Below are 20,497 nucleotides of genomic sequence, written 5' to 3'. Positions count from 1 at the left end.
AGTACGCGACATGCAATGTTGTCATAACTATTTTAATATTTTTGGCAAACTTTATTGAGTAGTTGTGATAATTGTGATCCATAATAAGGAGAGCGAGGACAAGTACCACAATCGCAAAGAAAGTGAAAGCCGTCAAACAATTTCAATACTAAAAGTCGTTTATAATTTTAAAAAAAGACTTGGACTATAGTGCGACCCAAGTGTCAAATCTGGAACCAAATATGGCCTATAGCGAGGCTCTACTGTATCAATGTATCCCCAGCTCAAAATAGCCCAACCTCCCCCTATGTGCGTAATAAAGAAATCTCTCAAATTATTTTTTTTTAATTGTAAAGCTATCGTGATGAACTCTTTAAATTTTAAATATTAAAAATGTTCAAATGAGCTTGGAAAATAAAGGGTGGGTAAAAAAATTGCAACAAGATTCAGAACGTTTAGCTAACCACTTGTGACAGCGGGTTCAGATTTTGCATAGTGATACCTCGTCTTGGTTAAAATGGTAATGGAATTCAAACGCAACAATTTGATGTTGCTATATTTTGCTGGAAATGGGGAAGCAGCTATCACTAAACCTCTTTAAAACCTGAATGTAATTAAACTTTTCGTTTTTCGATATGTAACATGATACCGGGATACTAATAGAGGGAGGTGGGGCTACTTTGAGCTGTGGGGCTAGATTGTTATACGGCTTTTTCGCATATTTCTAAAAGCAACTGGATCTTACAATTATTTTATTTAGATCCACAATTATTTTGTCTATCCAAATAACATCATGTTAAAACCCAGTTTCCTTTAGAAATATGCGAAAATATCGTATAACAATGTAGCCCCACTTCCCCCTAAGCATTGTAAAATGATTTCATGAAGATCTAGAAAAAAAATTGCTTTGTAACTAGTCATTGCCCTTAAATTGAAGAAGCAAATTGAATGAAATCTGGATCATGGCTGCAGTCAAACGATCTGTGAAACGCATAGATCGCAAGCAACGCGCAAAAAACAAATATTGCAAAAGAACCTCTATACGAAACCTTAAAAATCCCGCAAAGGACGAGATTTCATCGATCCTCAAAAAAAAGTTATGCTCGATCGAGCGAAGGAATAAATTCTCTTGCACGTTGACTGTAAGTTCCAGAATGTCTTTTCTGATAAGAAAAATTTTAATTCAGCAATTGATGAGCAATAAAGATGATTGTGTCTACATGAAGTCATATTTTTCCCATATTCCTTTAATTTGTCTGATTTATATGAGAATAAATTTAAATAATAGCTCGTAATCAAGTCACATTTTTCCTCAAAAAAATTAATCAGATTCATAGGAAAATGGAAAAATAATAAGTTTTCCAAGCAAGAGTATGTGCGAAGCCTGAAAGCTTTCCCCTAATTTTTGGCTTTATTTGTAAGTTAGGCTAATAACCTAAACACTGAGAAAAAAGAGAGTGCGATTAACTTTTTTTCCTCATAACTTTAACACTTTTTAGGTGTAAAAATATATCAACATTTTTTAATGTTAATTTTCCACCTTTTTAAGGGTAAAAATAACATGAAAAAGGATAACTTCAACCCCTAATACACCTAAAAAGCATAATATTTACACCGATTTCGGATCAATACTGCAGGATAAAATTAACATTTCCAGAATGTTATTTTAACTTTTTCGAATTTCTCTCAGTGTACATACGATTATACATACATTTGGAAGGTCAAAGGTTAGAAAGGTTCTGCAGAGCGTATTTATCAACCGAATGAGGTCATGTTTGGACTCGTTTGAAAGGTCTGGAATTCCTGAAAAGCCTGAACCGATATCAATTTGGTTCATTACCGATAACTAATTTTTATCCGAAGTTCAATTATGTTACTATCGACCTATTTCGGGCGACGTTTTGAGTGATTTATAAATCGATTGTGAATCAGTAAATGGTAATTGTTGCAAAATAAGAACTTCGTGTTTACTTCAGTTCTTATTTTAGCTGTGGTGAAGTACTAACAATGTTTCTTCGGTTTTTTTGAGTGATATTATTGAATATTCATTGAATATTGTGTTGATTCACGTTAGTGGTGATTTGTACATTTGATCTGAAGTGAGATTTGCCTTGTGAATTTGATTTTTCGTGTGAAAAATGGGAATTTTTTTAAGACATTTACCAGTGAGGTGATGATTCTTATTTTGGACAGGTGTTTTTCTCACGAAATTTCGTGAAGTTTTAGCTTTTGTGATGACTAGGTTGGACAAATGCCTGGAGAAACAAAGGAGCATCATCTCTACGAAAGAGATGTAGCGAGAAATGCCTTGAAAGACTCCCGGAAAGGGCAGGGAATGAGGGAATCCGCGCGCGCTTGGAGTACCGAAGTCAACTCACTTTAACGAATGATATGGAAAGTTTCCGGGCTTCTTGTGACATTCTACGTTTCCCTTACATGAACAGGAAGAGGACTTGGTAAGATTGATTCGTGAAATGATGAACAATGGGCATCCTATTGAGGCGGATTATCTGTCCAAATTTACAGACAAGTTGTAAAAATTAATAACCAAGTTGTCCAAAATAAGAGTCAAATTCACCTCTACATATCAATTCATTTTTAAACGTATTAAAACTAATTTTAGTAAAAATGAGATAATAAATAGCTTGCCAAGTTTCTAAACAATCCTTCTGAAAAGAGAGTAACAAAAAAAGTCAATTAGTATTGAAAATATCGCACTTCAAACTTGGGATATCGATGCTTATATGCAGACTGTCCAAAATTATGAGCACTTCCCCTAAAATGTATTAGCAAACGTACGACTATTTTCGGGACAGAGGGAGTATATTTTAAATGTTGCCAAGAAACATGTCAAATTGAATAGAAAGTACTCTCCCTTCGCACGTTGATACCTTCGAATAATGTGAATTTTCTTTTATTTTTACGTGATAATTATGTGGAAGTTTCTTAAAAAAAATAAAAGAAATTTAAATTATTTGATGCCATGAACGTTCGAAAGGAGAGTACTTTCCCAAATACTTTCCTATATTCCCTTTTTACAATTCTTGTAGGGGAAAGTGCTCTCCCTTCGAACGTTCATAACCTCCGAATAATGTGAATTTCTTTCGTTTTTCGTAAGAGATTTACACTAGATTATCACGGAATTATGAACAATTGATGATAAGCCAACTAATATTTGATAGAAATGCCTCTTAGGAAAACTAAACGAAAATTCACATTATTCGAAGGCATGAACGTTCGAAGGGAGAGCACTTTCCCCTATTATAGACGGAAGGAATCTAAAACGAAAATCAATAAAACCGATTAAACAATATCGGTTTTATAAATCATTGCGGATTTTAAAAGGATTAGTCGAAAAGGAAAACAAACCAATTCTATAAAAGTTTTTTTTTCATTCATTCTTCTGTTTTTCTTTAATTTTCAATTTTCCGTATTTTAATTAAGTATATACCTTACTGGAGGAACATACAACTTTGCACCTTCCTGGCATTACTCATGCTGAATATTTTATGCGATTTTCCTGAAAAGTTTTCATTTAAGGAAGTCTCGTTAAAAGTTCCCTTGAGTTTCACTGCAACTTTTCCACTTTTCACATTGATATTGAAAAGGTGTGTGAATGGGAGTGATGCGATGGGAAATTTAGAATATTTCAAGTAGAAGACTTTCATCTCATTCCCTCACAACCGCGAATTTTGAGCGGAAAATCTATTTATACCGTCAATCCTCTTCAGTTCGTCTCGAGACTCTGTGAGTAACTGTGGAAACTGCACGGCTTGATCTTACGTAAAAGCCCGGATTTTCTGGTGTCTTCATCCAGGAACATTTACAGGGATAGAAGTGATAGAAGTGCCTTAGTGCTGTGTAAGTGAAGGGATTTGTCAATGAGTGATGGACTGTTCAGCAGATTGATTTGGGCAGATTGGTGAGGAAGTGAGGAAAATTTTCTGGGTGATCTCTCTTGGATTTTCTTTTGAGTGCAAAAAGTCTTAAATGTTGGTGTCACCATTTCGGCGAGATCGGTGGCTATTTATACTCATCAATGTAGTGATCCTGGTGGTTGTGTGTTTGGTGCTGGTGCAACCCAGCGATGGCTTTAAGCTGACCGCTTCCTCTGCATCTGGGACGTCTCGGGGAGACAAGGTAGCCGCAAACACCTGGCGGAAAACTCCACGTGTTCGAGATGTTCTGCAGAAGGTACAATTATCCACGAAACTCAATCGAGACGATGACGATGATAACAACGCCCGAGAAGACGACGATGATGAAGAAGAAGATGAAGAAGATGAGCCTGAATATAAATTTGAGAAAGTTCATCACAGTGACGTGAAAAGGAAACCTCAGGATCAACCATCCCAACGAACAAAGGTCAAATTTTCAAAATTACAATCTGAACCAGACGACAACGACGACGATGACGACGACAACGACGACGACGACGATGATGATGAAGATGAATCCATGAATCCAGCCTGGTGGAATTTTTATGGGCTCTTCTCCAAGAAAAAAGGAAAGTTCCTCAGTGTCATTGAATCCGTGCGCGAAAGTGAAAATGAAGAAATTCGCAAGGAAGTAGAAAGTGAGCCACTCAACGGAAATCTCTGGAAATCCTACCTCAATCGAAAGCCATTCAATTTATTTTTCGACTTTGACGACGACGACGATGACGATAAAGATGATAATGGAGATAAAAGCGAAGAAGTCAAATCTAAAAAGCACAAGGAAGAAACTAGAAAGGATAAGCCTAAAGGACCCCTTTCAGCGGATGATTTTGAAGACATGCTCCTCTATCTGCCTTCCTTTGTCCCGAACTATACTAATGTGGAAAATTTAGACTGCAGACGACAGGGACAGATCTTCCAGCGACAACTTCGTGGTCAGAAGTTATGGGCATTTCAAAGTAAGTCTTGTGAAGGCACTGTGATTCTTGTGTGAACCACTGTAAAAAGAGAGGCAGAAAAGTGTGTTACAAAAATACACACTAAACCTTACGAATTTAAAAAGAAAATCATATTAAATTGGGATTGTTTTACTCATACATGCCTTTCGATAATATAAAATTTTCAAAGAAATAATAATATAGGGGAAACTGGGGCACCACCAAACACGGGGTACCACCAAACACTGCGATTTTTTAATCGGATATTGGATATCAGAAGATAAGACCGATAGGAATTTATAGGCACTATAGGGATGCTTGTCCACTGAAGGAATGGTCGAGATAGTCCAAGTAGTTTAGAAATAAATACTAGTGTTTGGTGGTACCCCGTGTTTGGTGGTGCCCCAGTTTCCCCTAAGGGAAATGTTCCATACATATTTAAATAACCAACGCGCTCAAGGGAAACTACTTGGACTTAGTCAGCTAGAACATGATTCATAAAAGTTTGGTAAATGGATCGTCAAAAAAAAGAATTGCAGGTGTGTGAACTGCCTGACAGTTCCATGGGTCCCGGTCAAAATCCCAAAAGCCAAAATCCCGATTTCTTAAAAGTGTCATAGCTTCCCACGATTGCACCAGCGACGCTTGCTGGAGGCAAAGGGAAATTTTCTGTGTCTTGGGAAATTATTCTACAAATAATCCTCCACAGGATTACATCCCTTTCAGGATTTTGAACATTCGGGATTTTGGCTTGCGAGATTGTGTCCGTTTCGGGATTTCGGCATTCGGTCTGGCTTTCGGTATTTTGGCTTTCGATATTTTGGCTGCCTCCGATTATATTATTGCCTTTTATTCGATTTTACGGTTTTTGGATCTGAAAGCGAAACGGTCTTCGGTAACCCAACACTCCAACACTTTTTAGTTTATCTCAAAATTGACACCTGTTACAGAAAAATTTGCCATTTAGAATTTTCGAAGACCAAAGGTGAATTATCCCAAAACGATTCAATTTTAAACAGAATTTGCTTAAATTTGGAATCCTTTGGAAGGTGTTGAGTTCTGAAATTTACAAACCAACTGCACCTTTTTGAATATTATCCGATAATGAATCCGGCAAAGTACCGGTAAATGATTTACCTCTCTCGAATTTACTTATTTTTAATTTAACGAAGATCTCTTTTACGTAAATTCGAGTATACTCCGCTAAGCTGGGACGCTTTTTGCCATTTCTTTTCAAGTAAAAAGAGTGTATGGGAATTCTTGGTACAAGAATATTTTCTGATACATTATTCTCAAGCTTAAAACTTAATTCCCTTCAATAAAAAGTCACTCAGATCCATGAGAATGTATTTATACCCCCTTTGTCTAAATCCATCAAAATCGCTAAAATCGGTGCAGAAATTTATTTAAAGAAACATAATTTCCCCAAAAACAATTCCTAAGTGGATTTTTTCTAAAGGTCCTTATAAGGATTATACTGACTTTTAAATAAGCTCAAATTAATATAAATTGGTAAATTTTTTTACAAATTTTCAAAGAAGTGCACAACATCTTAAAATACTTTGACCTAACAGCCTAAAACATCCTTAATTCATACTGGCTCTTTAAAAAAAGATTTACAAAACCTAAAGATGTGACACTGAAAAATCGGTAGAAGAAATGAATTAGAGTCTTTGGCATACGAACCAAACTTTCACAAAATCAAGTCATAATATATATGGTTAGGTCATTCGGTGATAGTAGGGTGTCACCAAAGATCAAAAGTCGATATTCCTTACCGTTTGGCTTCTACTAGGCTGAAAAATATATACTTCAATAAACTTTTTAAAAATTAAAAAGCAATTGAAAGTACTGAGCCGGACCAATATGTATTGGGACTAATGCAGTCAAACTGGAAATTTAAATTTTTTTTTTAGAAAAATTCAAATTTGATCAAATTGATAAAATATACCTAAACCCTCTAGATCAGTTTTAATTTTGTCCTTTAAATACTCAAAATTTCGAGCCGTTTACGAGATTAACCAAAAACGTTTCGAGATAATATCACCTTATAAGAGTGATCGAAAGCTAGAACTTCATATCTCTTATAGTTTCACCTTTAATCCGATATATTGTATTCTCTCTTTCAGTGCTGGCATTATATAACAAGTAGTTTTCCTAAACTCGTAATTTTAAATCTATTAAAATACAATTTAGATGAACTGACAGAACGTGCTCAAATATTTTTCCAAATTAGTGAATTTCAATTTCAACTTACTCAGTGAAATCCATCTCGTCAAGACATTCAATTTGTCAAATCAATTTGTCAGTCTATCATTTAAAAATTAATTTAATGAACTTTAGTCTGTCCTTATGAAACGACTAAGTTACATATTATAGAGCAGAAATTTTAATAACAATATACCTCAGATCCTATTTTCGTCATTTTCTTACAATTTTTTGAGTTTGTTCTTTGACAGCTGTCAAAACACAATTAATCGGTCAGTGCTGCCATATAAGACATCCCCGTCAAATAATATCTGCAGATATCTTTAAGATTTCTGTAGAGAAAATCTACACCTCTACAGAATATCTGCAGATAAATTCTGTAGATATTCTTACGAATTTTATTTGGGCTTGGGACAAAATTCGTCAGAATATTTCGGCAGATTTATGACGAATCTCTGATGAATTTCTGTAGATATTCTGTAGATTTTTTCTACATTCCAGACTTTCCAGACAAGATGTGTCAGAAGAGATGGAAAAATTTTTCACTGAAGTTTGCAAAATTCTATAGAGTTATTCTTAGTGATATCACGGTGTTTATATAAAATAAAGAATTCTGCGACGCCGTGTTACAAGTAGAGAAAAGTGAAGTGAAAACTTTAAACAGAGTGTCGACCAAAATTTCGTGTTTTTGTATCATTCGATTGGTGATTTTTAAGAAATTAGTATTTTTGCTCGCAGTTTTTTTACTTATCTAAAATGTGTACTCGGTAATGCTTGTTAAGCAGAGCATACAATTTTCTTTATAACTTCTACAGTTTCTTCATAAATCAACAATATTTTTGTGAAGTAATGGAGGTTATGCAGATTTTCTAGGGAGAAATTCTGCCGAGAATCTGCAGATTTTCTCTGAATGTACTAGAATATACCGTTAAAATTCAAAAAACCTCCGAGTAAAATCGGCAGGTAGAGCAATGATTTGACGGGTCTGCAGGATTTTACCCCGTCAAATCATTGCTCTACCTGCCGATTTTACTCGGTTTTTTTGAATTTTAACGGTATATTCTAGTACATTCAGAGAAAATCTGCAGATTCTCGGCAGAATTTCTCCCTAGAAAATCTGCATAACCTCCATTACTTCACAAAAATATTGTTGATTTATGAAGAAACTGTAGAAGTTATAAAGAAAATTGTATGCTCTGCTTAACAAGCATTACCGAGTACACATTTTAGATAAGTAAAAAAACTGCGAGCAAAAATACTAATTTCTTAAAAATCGCCAATCGAATGATACAAAAACACGAAATTTTGGTCGACACTCTGTTTAAAGTTTTCACTTCACTTTTCTCTACTTGTAACACGGCGTCGCAGAATTCTTTATTTTATATAAACACCGTGATATCACTAAGAATAACTCTATAGAATTTTGCAAACTTCAGTGAAAAATTTTTCCATCTCTTCTGACACATCTTGTCTGGAAAGTTTGGAATGTAGAAAAAAATCTACAGAAAATCGGCAGAATATCTACAGAAATTCATCAGAGATTCGTCAGAAAATCTGCCGAAATATTCTGACGAATTTTGTCCCAAGCCCAAATAAAATTCGTAAGAATATCTACAGATATTATCTGCAGATATTCTGTAGAGGTGTAGATTTTCTCTATAGAAATCTTAAAGATATCTGCAGATATTATTTGACGGGACAGATTGCAATTTCAACTAAAGAAATTCAATTTCAATTTCAATTTGACATAAAAAACAAATCTGACATATGTGTAACACAGTAAGAGGCAAAATTTCAGTGGATTGAAATTCAATAAATTGAAAAGATATGAAAGCAGTATTAAAAACGGAAATACAAAATTTTGAATTTTTGAAAAAATCAAAAGAAAATTGATAAGCACTGTAAAGGGAGATGGAGCTACTTTAAGCTGTGGAGCCATTGATATATGATTTTTCGCCAACATTCGAGTTCCTCAAATTTCAAATTTGATCTCATCAAATTTGAACGACGGTTGAATTCAAAATATAAAATTTGAGGTTATGTGAAGAAAGTTTTGTGTGGAGTCTGAATTAGAACAATTTTTCTCTGGTGTTTCCTCAATATTGTCGTATTATATTAACTTCCGCAATAAATTCCATTTATTTCACAATAAATTACATTGATAAATTCTCTTAAAGTTATTTTTCTTCATTTAGGAAAAATGCACTTCACATGAATTCCGTTGCGTTTTTGAAAATATTGTGTGAATTTGAGGAGTGAGAAATGTCATGTATACCCCCCAAATGTTCAAATTTAAGGAACTCTACTGTATTTCTAAATGAAGCTAGTCCTTACAATTATTTTACTTAGATCCACAATTGATTTATCTATCCAAATTACATACATCATATTAATAGCAAGTTTCCTTTATGGCCTCTACACACTAGAGAAATTTATGTCCATAGTAAAGAGTTTTTTCCAACACAAGGGTAGGGAATTTACTTCAATGTCTCTAGTGTGTAGAGGCCATTAGAAAAATGCGAGAAAATCGTATAAGAATGTAGCTCAACAGCTCAAAGTAGCCCTACCTTCCCCTACTTAATTTTTATTCAAATATAATCTAAGTCATAAAATTTTTATTTAATATGTACTCGAAATGAATCGATACAAAATTATCAATATGAATTAATTAAGCGAATTAAACCATTTTATCCTGGATAAAAATCAGAACGTAGCCGAGATAAAATAATTTTTCTGAAATCCTCGAAGGATCCTCTAATAAATTTTGTCATCAAAGACACTCACATCATGTTGAACAGTGTAAATATCTTTGAATCAGACTCTCTTGAAAATTTGTAATTTTAAGATTGATTAGAAAATAATAAAGCAATCGATCAGTATTAATAATTCTAATTTAATGTTACTTCATTCGATTTTATGTGCCAAAATGCAGATTCTCAAGTTTGTTTTAGGATGTTTTGGTGATAACACCATTATGCAATCTTGCTTTATTTGCAGTTCTGATTGAGAATACTAATAAATCATTTTACGAATTTCAAATGCAGATAAACCAAAGACAAATTTGTGCATTTATCTCCGAAAGTCCAACACGCATGAAATATATATAGGTATTATTTTGTTATTTCAAGCTAAATATGGGGATGGTAACAGACCATTTGCAAAATGTATTATTGCCAATGCTAAACCAATAGTTTGACCTTTTTTCATATTAATTCCATGAAATCTGAATTCAATTTATCATGATTATTCCACACCAATAAGAAGTATTTATGTCATATAAAAAATTTAAATTTATTAAATCAACATTGACTGATAATCTCACAAAATGGAGTGCAAATTTTTCATAATTATTGATTTTCATTTCCATTTCACGCCAAATTTGTCGGAAAAAAAATATTGAATGTTGAACATATTTGATTTGAATGATTGAACGATGGTGGTATTAATTTTTTATGAACATCGAAATGAATAAAAGGAATATAAAGGATATAAAATTTAATGCCATGCAAATATCGAAGCACTTATGTATACAGCTACAATAAGAATAATAGAGGGAGCGATGGATCATAAAATGATGGAAATCCTCATAAATTTTCTTGCAGTGCTGGATGCTACGGGGAAAATCAATTCGGGTCTTCTTCAAGGTAATATCAATCAGCTGGGTAATTATGACCTTTGCACGGACATTGCCACCCGGGTAAAGGTCACTGAAAAGGATTCAGTACGAATTCAGGGCAAATACTGCCTTGCATCTGTGGAGCTTCAGGCCGAAGAGGAAAATCTGAAGCTGCCACTGCACTTGATTCAGGGAAAATCCCTATTGAGAAGCTCCATATCCGACCCCAGTCACTTCCTACCGCGCTTTACTGTTTTCGACTGGGGAATTTGCGTTCCAGCTGCATGTTCAGCTACAGACATTGAGGATTACTTGGAAGATACTCTGGAGAATTACAATGCAACCGGAGTGTCTGTGCTGGTGCAACTCGAAGATGAAGATTGTTATGTGAAGAAAACAAACAATTGGAATAATCTCCTAAAGACTGAATGGGAATTGACTGCAACTGTAGCTGGAGTATGCTTTATCCTTGTTATTGCCGCACTGGCTACAATGAATGACTGCTGGACTCAATGGAAGAGAGCAGCCATCGTTATTGAGATTGTTGATGGAGATGAGGAAGTGAAGGAAAGTGAAAATATTCCAGCAGAGGGAACAAATCCAGGTGAGAATCAATACTCTTATATTTGAAAATAATACCCAAATATCCTAAATAGCACTAAATAGCAAAAGAGGGGAAAAGTAACGTTTTTAAGTAATTAAACTTAACCTTTGTGAATTTAGAAATTCATTTAGTAGACTGAGCGACTTGCAATGAGCATTTGTCAAAATATTGCTGTTCCCGTATAATGCCCAACGCACAATAACTTTTGTTTAGTAAACATGTTTTTGACATTTCAATGAGAGTGAGTGAGATCTAGATCTAGTCATCTCACTTATTCTCATGGGAAATTTTGAAAACATGTTTATAAACAAAAATTATTGTGCGCTGGTCATAATGCCCAACTCACAATAACTTTTATTTGTAAACATATTTTGAAAATTATCTATGAGAGTAAGCGAGATGACTAGTTGTACATTTCATTCACTCTCATAGAAAAGTCAAAAACATGTTTACAAAACAAAATTTATTGTGCGTTGAGCATTAAATTAGAAAACTTATCAAAATATATTTTTGAAAAACAAATCTAAAAACAGTTTTCTAATTAAACTGAAAAACATGGTTATAAAGAGATAAGCAAGAAGTGAAAGAAAAAAAGAAGAAATTCTTGGAAATAATGTTCATTCATGGGAGGTTCTTCAAAGATCAGAAGTCGATATCTCTTACCGCTTGACCTCTACCTCTTTGAAAAGTAAAAAAAAAGCGGTTTGTGATATACTGCGATTGCTTTGAATCCGTGCAGTAAAAGGAAAAATATAAACATAATTGATAAAGAAAAGCAGAATTTGACATTCAATATAAATTCCTCGCAAAAAAAATAAGCCACGCCCTTTTCTTTCATTTTGGGAAAGCTATTTGTATTAAAAACATTGTTAAATTAAAAATGTTGGATAAAGCGGTTTCTACAACTCACATCAGGAAAGAATCACAATAAGTGCTCTCAGTTCAGTATTGGCTAGGGCCTGATGTGTCCCACGGTCCCACCATCTTATAACAAACCACGCCCTTTGGAAGAAAAAAAAATTACAACTTCTACTGGATTTCTTCCATTTGCAGAAAATCTATAATAAGGCCTGCTTCAGACCTAAGGTTCAGCCCAGTTCCCGATGATCTCGAAATTCAACATTTTAAACAATTTTAATGCTTTTTCAAAATTTAAAGGATCACTTGCCTATGTTGCCCAATCTTAAGTGATAATTTTCCCGGAAATCTCGATTAATGAGAAATTAGAGAAGTTAAGCCATATGGCTAAGCCTTAGGTATGAAGCCCGTACAAGGGTCATAACTTAGAACAAAAGCAATTTAAAACGAAGAATGGAAAATATATAAATATTTTATTAAATCAATTGAAATGAGAAGATGAACTCCTTCCAATTGCATCAGGGGATATAATACTTTCTGAACAGGCAATCACAAGATTTTTTGATAATGCTTTCGGCGCTTCAACGTGCCTGACTCAGTGGGTAAATTTATGATTTGTCCCTGAAATTTTGCCGACATAATCTACTCACTACTCTAATTGAGGATTCCCGGGATAGGAAACCCGTGAGTTCGTCGCGAATTTACCTTCTTGGACGTTGATCGTTTTTGGTTTTTCCCCGGGTTTTCCTTGGAATTTTCAAGGACTGGATTCTAAAGGACTGGTCAAATGGAAGTAACTGATTAATCCTAATCTAAGATTTGACATAAGATCAATGTCTAAGAAGGTGTACCCATTTGAAATTCCCAGGTTTTCCTGTGAATCTCCAATTTGAGTAGTACATAAATTACAAATTTGATCACTGAGGAAGGAGCGTTGAAATTGAAACACCAAAAGCTTTGGCAAATAGGGTAGAGTCAGTACTTTTCCGCCATAAAGCACTTTTTCGCAACCTACAAATAAAGTCACTTTTTAAGGGAATTTTGAGCTCATGGAACTACGAAATGAGTCTTATTTCGTGACCACTGGTCCAACGGATCAGAAAACCATATCAGGTTCTTTGCCGAATACATTATTTGCAAATTGTTAAAAGAAATTCTCGACAAGGTGAACAATTGCAAAAAAAACATGGAGTTTTTAAGAAACTTGTCAACCCTAAAGGCGTCTACACATTGGGAGCAATTTTCATCAAAAATTGCGTTTTTGACAATAATTTGACGTTTCCCCCTACAACACTGCAGGGAATTTCCTTCAAAAAAGCAATTTTTGACAAAAATTGCTCCCAATGTGTAGAGGCCATAAGAGAAATTATCTTGCATTATTTTGTTTTTTTGCTATTACAGTAGACTCTTCGATATCCGGCTGACTGGGGGACAAAATGACATTTAGGTTTTTTGAATGATCAACGGTTTTTCTATTTTGTGCAGTGTGAATTTATTTTCTGTCTGACAAAGAAAAAGAGAATTTTCTTCGTGGTGTGCTTATGTTTCATTTTTTATCACAATTATGTATTAAAAACTTCGATACAATGTTAATAATACTTTAATTCACTCTGGACAAACTTCATGTTTAGTGAAAATAATTTTGAATATATCAACCGCCAGTGTTTGGCAGCTGTCACCCGGATAACGAAGTGCTGGATATCGAAGAGTCTACTGTATAGAGTATTTGATATTTTTCACTGAAACTCAATCTCTTATTAACAAAACTTTATTGTAATATCACTTTTAATAATGTTATCTAAAAAAGTTTATGAAATTCGGATGTGGTGAAAATGGCTAACTTTTTTCCGCTGTGTAAGTACTTTTCGCCACTCATTTTTCCAAGAATTTGACAAGTGGCGTACCTCGCGGAATTTAGTTGAAATAGGCACAATTTTCAATTGTCTTTTTTTTCTTCAAACAAAAAAACGTGCAGAAATCATTCGAAATACTCTAATAATTATCTAGAATCGGTGTTAAATAAGAAAAATACTGTGCCGTGTACTTTTGGGTTTTTTTTTAAAGCAGCTGTTTCTTAAAAATCAATTGAAAACAAGTGGCGAAAAAGTGCTTACAAAGTGGCGAAAAAGTGCTTACAAAGTGGCGAAAAAGTGCTTACAAAGTGGCGAAAAAGTGTTTACAAAGTGGTTTACAAAGTACTGAAACATGCATTGCTGCAGGAAATGTATTTTTTCAACTAAATGCCCAAAAATTCCCGAGAAGTCTCCTGGTTTAATAGAGAGACAATGCTTCAAAGCATCTGTACAGAAAATTTCATTTTACTTCGACAAAAATTGTAAGAATTGCAAAGGTAAAAAACCTTAAGGTGGCGAAAAGGGCTTACTCTACCCTAATCTTGTGTTTTCCTCAGGGTAAAGAATTTTGCTACTCATAATTCACTGTGGGTGACGATCAGCATGGTAATGGAAACTGATCGACGTTATCAGTGTGATCCTGAAGACTAATCAGCCCGATTAACGCGATCACGTAGACTAATTGCACGATCACCATGATTTCAGATTCTGATCAGTGAGATCTACCGATCTGCTACACTACCACTCACGGTTCACTCGCTGGGCATACTTATTTACTCCTTGATTTGCTTATTATGTATGACATTGTCATATGACAAATTTAGAATTTTTTATGTGATAAATTCGCCAAACTATTTCAAAATGTAACTCATATCAATAATTGAGAGGTTTATTGAGCTGCTTATAATGGTCATTCGTTAGCCTTTAACCTTTTAAGAACGATTAGAATACCGGCATCTTACAGAAAATCCTTCCTACGGCCTTCTAAAGTTATGTTTTGCTCTAAGAAGTGAGAAACAGTGATTTTTTCTGACCCCAAATTTTTTGTCCCTCTAGTCCTTAAGAATTAATGTCGTCCTGTTCCTAAATTTAACCTCGAAAATTTGTCATATGACATTGTCATACTGTTACAGAATTCCCCTATTGAACAATTCATTTAGATTTTACGTTTCCATCCTGCATTTCTAATAACTGTCACACTCTTAACCCTTTAAGGACGATTGGATCACCGGTGACCCAAAAATGAAATTTTTCCTACGACTTTTTAAAGTTATGTTTCGCCCTAAAACGTCAGAAAAACTGATTTTTTCTGACCCCCAATTTTTGAGCCTCTCGTCCTTAAAGGGTTAAACTCATCCCTTTGAGCTGAAATTTTGGTATGTTGTATCCGTTGTAGCTGATGTTAAGACCATCTCTGACCTAAGTCAAGCAATTACCGAAATGCAAGTAATATGATTTTTTTTTATTAAACTACCTTTCCTATAAAAATAGGTGTACAAACTTCTTATCAGAAATGGTACGAAATACGGTTCCAATTGCCAATAGGTCAAGATACGATTTTTTAAATTATCAATAAGTCTTCAATCGACCCTACATAGCTTTTTAGAAGCGTAAACATCAATATTTTTGCTTTTACATCCTATCTGTACTAATTTGATTTTATTTTATCCTGCACTTTTAAACATCTTACCTGAAACTTTAATGGTGGGCGTGACTTATTTTCTTATTGGCTTATTTTTTTGTAGGCGTGATCTATATCTAAAGTGTCATATCTAAAGCCTATAACTATACTCATAATAAAGCCATTGAAAAAATAGTAATTTCATTAGTATGTACCTTCTGAAAGAGGCGTGGCCTAATTTTTTTTGGGAAGGGCTTATTTCGGAAGTTGAATTCTGCCCCTATGATTTATTACAGGATTTTAAAACAAGATTCTTTTTACGTGAGATATTCATATAACTCCCTTTTAAAAAATCTGACTTCTACACTGAGAAAAAAAGAGGATGCGATTAACTTTTTTTCCTCGTAACTTTAACACTTTTTAGGTGTAAAAATATATCAACATTTTTAATGTTAATTTTACACGTTTTTAAGTGTAAAATTAACATGAAAAAGGGTACTTTAACCCATAATACACCTGAAAACGGTAATATTTACACCGATTTCGGATCAATAATGCAGGGTAAAATTAACATTTCCGGAATGTTATTTTAACTTTTTCGGATTTCTCTCACTCAGTGTAGTATCGTAAAAATTGCATGTAATAAGTATTATTATTAATGTGCAATGGTCATGAACTCTGTCTTCTGCGTGTTTTGGACTCATTTGCAGAACCTCTGGAGACAGTTAATCAGGTTTTAATGGCATTTTCCTTGAGGCAAACTCTGAGGGATTTGGTGCATTTGAGAGACGGTGAAATTGGGTGCATACATGGCCTCAAGGCAATTGCATCATTAGCTATTTTCTTCACCTTCAAAACACTACAAATTGTCCGACTGCCGTGGTCTAACAGAATCTCCCTCACTGAAACTCTCGACAATCCCACGACAGTCCTACTCAGGTCACCACTCCTTTCCATGGATACCTTTCTGGTTTTGAGTGGTATCCTCGTAGCTTACTCCACATGCAGAGATTTTGAGACTCATGGACACATTCGATGGATCAGGCGGATCTTGGGGCGTATCTTACGCCTTCTGCCACTTTTGAGCCTATCCACGCTCTTCATTGCATGGATCTGGCCACATCTGGGCTCAGGACCGCTTTGGGGAGACATCGTGGAGGACAACTCTGATCTCTGCCAAGATAGTTCTTGGAAAAACTTCGTCTTTCTCAATAACTGGGACGATGTAGCAGAATCTTGTTCACCCCACACAACTCAATTAGCAGTTGAGTTTCAACTCTTTCTGCTCTCACCAATTGTGATTTGGCTCATGTACAGATCTCCAGTGATGGGATTAGGCCTCTTTGGACTTCTTCATGCATTTTCCGCAGCCACAAGATTTTCAGCAACGCAACAGAATCGGCTGTCGCCCTGGATCTTTCATGGCATGAAGTAAGAAAAGTACCCCCTTACATGAATATTTTTTTCATAAATTTATTTATTTACAATCCGCCTTTTTATCATTTTTAAGTCACGCCCCTTTGAGGAATCCTAGCGATCCACTTTGAAATTTCCCAAGATTTCCTTACAATTTATTAGGGGGACATTATTCCGGAGTTAATAACTTTCAACTTCAGTAAAAACAAAATCTGGGAAAGGATTCGAAAGATTGTAGCAATGAAAAAATTGACCACGCCCCTTTCAATATTCTTAAATAAAAAAACAAGAAAAACATGATTTCTTATAATTTATGAATCTTTTAAGTACATCGTAGACCGCACAGGATCGCATCTCACATCCATGCATTATGGGTACTTTTTCCGTGCTACCGGATTGCTTTGTTTGAAAAAAGGCCGGTATATTTTCATTACACTTTTTATGTGAAAAGGTTCTCTTCCTGACATTCAGGTTTTCGCATCGGCAGGGACTCAAACTCACAAAAGTGGGAGTCGGGCCAAAGAACTTTCCGGCAAAGAGCTAACTCTCTTCCCAACTGCACTACGAGATTCCCGATTTGTCAGAATTGAATATTTTATTAATTTTCGCGGGTTTCTCGAGTTCCCCGTGAGTTTCTAGGGCTCTCTGTATTTCCTATGAGTTCCCTCACTGAGGAAAAAAGAGGGTGCGATTAACTTTTTTTCCTCATAACTTTAACACTTTTTAGGTGTAAAAATATATCAACATTTTTTAATGTTAATTTTACACCTCTTTAAGGGTAAAATTAACATGAAAGAAGGCTAACTTTAACCCCTAATACACCTAAAAAGGGTAATATTTACACCGATTTTGGATCAATACTGCAGGGTAAAATTAACATTTCCGGAATGTTATTTTAACTTTTTTGGATTTCTCTCATAGTGCTGGCCAGATTGGCTCGAGTTCTCCGAAAAGAGTTACCCCTTGGGACTTCTCCTTTTCTGTCCGTGGACCTCGTAGACTATTTCAAAAGCTGTTGGAAAGGGAGAGAGTTTTCCCACAAAAATCCTGGAGATACCGGAGCGGATCTACATAATCTCAAAATGGCAGAGTTCTCTTTGTGTCAAATTGTCTCAAAGCAAAACTCAGAACTTTGCCTCAAGCTCTCGAATGAAATACTTCACTCATCATTGTTCTCCAGAATTATAGTCTTAAACAAAAAGTCGTCTTCTTTTGGCAAATCACGCATACAATTCACAATAATATCTTATAGATATAGATAGTGATGGAATAGCTTCGAGAACGCTATATCATTGTATTAATATTGAAAATTCACAAACAGGAACTTTACATGCCCACAGATTTTTAAAGGGGTGTGGTCTAAAATTATTGAGAGGCGGAGCTTATATCTCCACAAAAACTAAGAATGTTCAAAAATGTTCTAGTAAAGAAGGGGAAGATTGTTTTCGGGCTTCGTACGCACTCTATCTTCAAACACTTCATAATATTGTAAACAACGTACGGTTATACAGTAGACTCTCTCTCAAGTGGTCATTTGGGGCCAAATGTCATCCGGTTTATCGATAGATTTGGGCGTGAAAGCTTTGTAAATTCCACAGAAAGCGCTCAATTATAAAGAATCATGATAAAATAGGAAGAACTACAGCGAATTTGATCAAATTAGCTTCATAATAAAACGTGAAAATTTACAACAAAATTTTTCGCCCGATTGAAAAAAAGCCGATTGAGCGAGAGTCTACTGTGGAGGGCCTCATTTTCAATGAATTTTTATTCAAATTCATCTAAAATTTCTAAGTAGGCTAATGTACCAATCTGTTGCCTGAAGATGGAGCATTTTCGTGATTTTTCCGAGAAACTATATTTTCACCTACTTTGTCATTTTTGTGAGGAAAGTGCAATATGGAGGTTAATAAAGTAATACCGGTGATACCATTAATTGATTGTGAACCAAGAGAACAATTTAGTGGAGGAAAACTTCCCAATAAGAGGGAAGTGCTGTGTGTTTTCTTCCACCACCACAGGACGATGAGAAAAACCATCTCTGAAGCAGCTCTAAGAACAATAGACGAATTGATTCCCATGTGGATGGCTTACAACATCCCCATCATCAAGGCCGTAAATATATCCGTGAAAATTAAAGCGATTTTTAAGAAGTGGCAATATCTCAGAAAAAGCTGCAGTCGCTCTGAATCCTCTTCATCCCAGAAGAAAAAAGAGCAAGACTTCAAGCAGAATATAGAACAATTGTTCGATATTGCTCTTTCGAATGCTCTGGAGCTGATGGAGAATGAAGAAGACAAGAGATTTTTAATAGAACAGAGGGAGCCGGGCCGACAGGGAACCATTTCAGAAGTTAAAATTGAGGAAGCGAGAGCAGCTATTGCTTTAAACCAGAGGTGTGCGTACAGCCAGTGAAGAAACACTACCGTCGTTTGGCTTCGGGGTCTAGCTATCAACGCTGAGACGGCGGCGGACGCATGGTATGGAGGGTTAAGCGAAGTTGAATAAAATTATTATTATTCCCATGTTTCTTTTTATAAATATGACCTTATGTTTTCAGGAAATATGCGACTTAGCACTGAAAAAAATCTTTACCCAGAGCGTAAAAAAATCTTCTGTTCCCAGTTATGTACATAACGGATTCAGTGTGTGTCATATTTTCATGTTTTTTCGGTTAAACTTTTTAACCGAGGCTGCAATGTGATTTTGTGCTTTCTGGGACAGAATAAACATTAATGTATTACTTTTTGGGTAAGGCGTTATTTAATAGTAGTAAAACAAATGACTTTAAACAAGAAATATTTGATTTATTTTTTTGCTGACCTAGACTATAATTTTAACCACTGAAATTAAAATTATTGCTTAGAAAACAATAGTTCTTTTACTTTCTCTGTCATGTTTTTTTGCCGTGCACTGGCACAATCACCTCATCACCTTGTTGCTCTTGAGAAACATCCGAATGTTCGATTTCTGACACTCCAGTAGTCCAAAATTCTGTGAATTTCTTCCAGAAAAGACCCCTAGATCCTGCCTTTTTGATCACCTCATTTAATCATTCATAGATTCATTCGCTACAGTGATTTCAATTAATTTTATCAACTCACCTTTAAAAAGATTTACTAACTGAGGAAAACCAATTTCTTGCAATACATATGTTACACCATCCATTTTCACTGGGATTTTCACTAATTTTTCACATTAAAAAATTTCCACATGCGGACTCTACAAAAATCGTCAGTTAAATCAGCATTTGTCGTAACTTCATTTTTGCGATTTTAGGATATATACATATCGTCGGTTGCGTCTACCTCTGTCGTATCTGCATTTGTTTTGTATCTACATTCGGTGCAAGCTACAATACAGACGTCCCCTCTTGCGTGAAATGCTGACACAAAAGAAACGCAGATACGACAGAGGTAGACGCAACCGACGATATTTAGAATCGTCGTAATTTTGTTTATTAAAC

At 35.0% G+C, this 20,497-nt stretch overlaps 1 protein-coding gene across 7 annotated transcripts in view; it reads left to right on the top strand.

Annotated features, from left to right (window-relative positions):
* Positions 1-20,497, top strand: part of LOC129808115 (eye-specific diacylglycerol kinase) — a 221,359-nt gene that overhangs the window by 189,164 nt on the left and 11,698 nt on the right. For all 7 annotated transcript variants that reach the window (XM_055857837.1, XM_055857839.1, XM_055857841.1 and 4 more), the window contains 2 exons: positions 10,666-11,283; positions 16,326-17,046. In XM_055857837.1, the coding sequence (XP_055713812.1) occupies positions 10,666-11,283; positions 16,326-17,046 (1,339 nt within the window). The remainder of the gene's footprint in view (positions 1-10,665; positions 11,284-16,325; positions 17,047-20,497) is intronic.

The sequence above is a fragment of the Phlebotomus papatasi genome, chromosome 3 (assembly GCF_024763615.1).
Source record: "Phlebotomus papatasi isolate M1 chromosome 3, Ppap_2.1, whole genome shotgun sequence".
In the NCBI taxonomy this organism is placed as follows: Eukaryota; Metazoa; Arthropoda; class Insecta; order Diptera; family Psychodidae; genus Phlebotomus; species Phlebotomus papatasi.
Note: the sequence above shows the minus strand (reverse complement) of the source record. Positions and strands in the feature narration are given on the sequence as shown.